Here is a 3,976-nt window from a genome sequence, read left to right on the forward strand (position 1 = left end):
TTCATATATATATATATATATATATATATATATATATATATATATATATATATATTCCATGATTAGAAGTTCATACTTGTCCTTAATAAATGCCAAACAGTTGATGATCTCTGAATAAAGAAAGAAAAAGGGTCCTCTCCCCTGTTGCTTCACATGGGGAATTAGGAATTAGTAGCCATCGATCATATATATATATATATATATATATATTCCATGATTAGAAGTTCATACTTGTCCTTAATAAATGCCAAACAGTTGATGATCTCTGAATAAAGAAAGAAAAAGGGTCCTCTCCCCTGTTGCTTCACATGGGGAATTAGGAATTAGTAGCCATCGATCCACACTAAATTCTAACGTCCCTCCTATTGGATAATGAGTTGGTCATCATTAATGATGGCCAACTCATTAATGATGGTCATCATTAATGATGGCCAACTCATTATCCAATAGGAGGGGGACACCTCATGTGTCCCCCCTATTAGTCCCATATTTTGGGTCCTTATAGCAAAGCTCCCCCGCAAATAATCAAGCAACCCCAAAACCAAGCAATTTACAACCCTGATCAAAGTCAAAAACACATCTCTCACACCAGAAAATTAGCTGTTCCCTGTAACTGTAGAGCTAAGATCAGGGGAGTCTAATATATAACATGTACGCATAGCACCAAGAGGGACAAAACTACAAGAGCCATGGTGGTGTTCATACACAAATTACATGGGCTTCAATGCTAGCTAGCTAGCTAATGAGAGAATAATTAAAGTTCCGAGAGATTCATAAGCAAACCCATACTTCATATGCAGCGATGCGCGGCGCTCACTTCTCCAGATAATTCCTCACGAAACTCAGGCAGAACTCGTGGGCGTAGTTAGCGAAGGGGCTGTACTTGGTGTTGCCCCGCCAGATGCTCGGATACATCGGCTAGAGATTTGAGGTTGCATTTGAGCAATGCTTCCACGAAATAGCAAGTCTCGTCCTTCGTGTTTCCGTCAGGAACGTCGACTACGAACGACTCGATCACCAGCGTTCCTGGCCTCCCTTCGACGACCTCAGGGTGTACGGTCGTGATCGAAGAATAGTTCTGTCAAATATTCACGGATGTTACCAAGTCACGAGCCTGATCGAAGTTACAGCTAATTAACAATGAACTTCGATGCAATATTTGAATCAAGAGAACCCCACGTTTTACCGAGCGAAGTTGTGTTTTAAAAAAAATCGATCACATGAACCGTATGGATGTCAAAGATTAATTCAGAAGTGATCGCCCACAGCTACGTACTCATCCAAAATAATCAAAAGAAAATGAAGGCGTACCCTGAGCCTGTGATCACCGCCGAGGATCTTGACTCTGAGTATGTGCTCGTTTTCGTCGACAAACTCAAGCCTCTCCGTGCTGGTGGTGGCCGGGAGCCCGGACTTGACATTGACCTCCCTGACGCTGCCAATGTTGTGATCCCCCTCGACAACGCAACACCTGCTCACAAACGGCTTGTACTTCTGCGGCTGGTCGAAACTCCTCACCAGCGACCACACCTTCATTAATTAATCAATTAATCTCAAAAAGCTAAAAACCACATGAGTAATCAATTAAGTTTTAGGGTACACTACAAATAGTACTACCCGTCCCTTCACGGGATAGCTGGTGTGACATTAACATGCGACACATCAAGCCATTAGCTATGATCCGAAGATGTTAATGATCCGGATCATAGCGAAGCGAGTGTGTATCACGTTAGCAACACACCAGTTCTTATTAATTAAATCGTCTGCACACAAATTTTTCTTATCTTTCAGATACGTTGAATATCACAAAACTTTTAAGTAGAAATATCACGTGCTGCTAGCAAAAAAATAAATAAATAAAAGGCTGAACGTGAAATTGATTGGATGAATTTGATAGTTTGCTTACGAGATGGACAGGGGCTTTGATGTGTTTGACAAGAGCAGAGCTGCACCGGTGCTGATTATCTCCGGCCTCGTGGCGGTGGTACCGGCGCACGTACTCCGCCTCCATGAGGCGGATGCTGTTTCCGTTCATTATCTCCGACGACCACCGCTCCGAACCGACGACCACCGCAGGATCTCCGCCCCCAAAATCTCTTCCGACCATGAAAACTAGTGTTTGTTTAGTTGGATGGATGGATAATAAAGAGGGGGGAAAGGATGAAATTGAAGAGGATATGAGAGAGAGAGAGAGAGAGAGAGTAGTGACCACTATGAAGAAAGTGGATGAAAAAGGGGAGAGAACAATCCAAAGGGATTGGCAACGCATCACATGGCCCTCTCATTCATTGGTCCAGGTTCATTTAATATACTGGTTTCCGCTTTTGCCCTCTTACTTATGTTTATATACACTTGTGCCCCTAGAAGGTTAAAGTCTTAAAGAGGCACAAGGCCAAAAGTGAAGGGAAATAGTTGATCTCAGATTCGACTCTCCTGGAGAGCATTTATATGAATTTAGTTTTCTGAATAACTGAGACCATGCTTAGGGGGTTGCTCCTTAGCCACGTCCGGGAGTTTTGATACTCATGGTCCAAAGAATCGTGAGAAAGTTCCCTCGTCAAACAAAAAGGAGGAGGAGGGTCAGGAGGAGGAGGGTGTTGATCATATATTTCCTAGTTTAGGACCTAGGGCTCTCTTCTATTGCTGTGCTATCACATGATGATTGGCTGTTGAAATTGTTAGTTCACTTGAGTTTGTGTAAGTAATTTTCTCAATTACTTCAAATTTCAAGACTAGAAATTTGTTTAAAATGTAAAGAAGATTACCATACGTGGAAGGGTAGAGATGCCAATAATTAGATGGCATGATGTTAATTTTCAAGATACAAGAATCATATGGTCGTTGTCAAAAAGTCGATCAATCATGGGCCGCTAATCATCATCCTACATCTAGCTCTATAAAATTACTCATAAATTTTTTTTACCTTATATAAAAGACTCTCTTCAACGCAATTTTAGATATCATTTATCTATTTCAATATTTAAGTATCATCTTCTACCTTAATATGATAGATACTCGATATTTAGGGCCTGTTTGGTTCACCAAGGACTAGGAATAGGATTAGGAATCCTATTTAATTTATGGATTCCAACCTAATCCATAAAAATTTTATAGACAAGTTTGAGTTTTATGTAATCCCACTTTTCTTGGCTTTTAATGTTTGTTTCACCCATAGGATTAGTAATCCCACTTTTATAGAATTGTTCCAATTCCTAATACCATGTTTGTAATCCCACTTTTTTATAGAATTAGTAATCCCACTTTTCTTGGGATCGTCACTGTAGCAACGGAAATAAACCCAAAAAAACAGAATTTAGAATATCAAACACCGTAGCAACGGATGAAAGCCTCCAAATTCATATTTCCAGCAGCAGACACCTTAACAACATTTTACATTTCACTGTAGCAACGGTAATAAGCCCCAAAGACCAGATTTTTAAGCTTCAAACACTGTAGCAACGGCTCTTTCTTAGGGATCACTGTAGCAACAGCTATTTCAGGGGTATGGTTTCTATAAATACACCTTGAGGCCATTTCAGGGGTATGGTGTCTATAAATACACCTTGAGGCCTCACATATAATCCCATCTTTCTCATTTTTCAACCCAAAAAAAATTCCCAAGCTCTTCAATTTGCTGCAGGATGATATCAGAAGGGTGCCATGCTAATTATGAAGTTTATTGCGACTGCAATCTCCTAACACCGATGAAAGTGTGCAAAAATGGAAAAAATAAGGGTAGGTGTTATTGGGGGTGTGCAAAATTCCCAAATAAAGAATGCAATTTTTTCGAATGGGCTGAAGAAAGAGGAGAGTCATCAAGCCCCCAAGGAAGCCAATATGTCAAAGAAAATAGGTACGGAGATAAATATATCTTGCAATCAAAGAAGCTGAAGAAAGAATTGAGACTTGTCGAAAATCAACTACTAGCTTGGAAAATTTCGGCAATTTTCTTAGCAATTTTTTGTTTTATTTTAAT

The 3,976-nt window shown here is 40.1% G+C and overlaps 1 protein-coding gene across 2 annotated transcripts; it reads right to left on the reverse strand.

The window, feature by feature from the left end:
- On the reverse strand, positions 563-2,229 carry LOC109846705 (abscisic acid receptor PYL9-like). Of its 2 annotated transcripts, XR_002248573.1 has the most exons (4): positions 1,907-2,229; positions 1,312-1,530; positions 805-1,078; positions 563-771 (listed from the first exon to the last, which is right to left on the reverse strand). XR_002248573.1 is itself a non-coding variant. In XM_020415951.1 (3 exons), exons 1-3 carry the CDS (start codon positions 2,105-2,107, stop codon positions 866-868), a joined length of 633 nt encoding a protein of 210 aa, XP_020271540.1. In that variant the 5' UTR covers positions 2,108-2,229; the 3' UTR covers positions 563-865. The 2 variants fall into 2 exon arrangements, 1 of the variants encoding a protein (XP_020271540.1); XM_020415951.1 differs by having other exon boundaries at positions 563-1,078.

This window comes from Asparagus officinalis, chromosome 1, assembly GCF_001876935.1.
Source record: "Asparagus officinalis chromosome 1, Aspof.V1, whole genome shotgun sequence".
NCBI lineage: Eukaryota > Viridiplantae > Streptophyta > Magnoliopsida > Asparagales > Asparagaceae > Asparagus > Asparagus officinalis.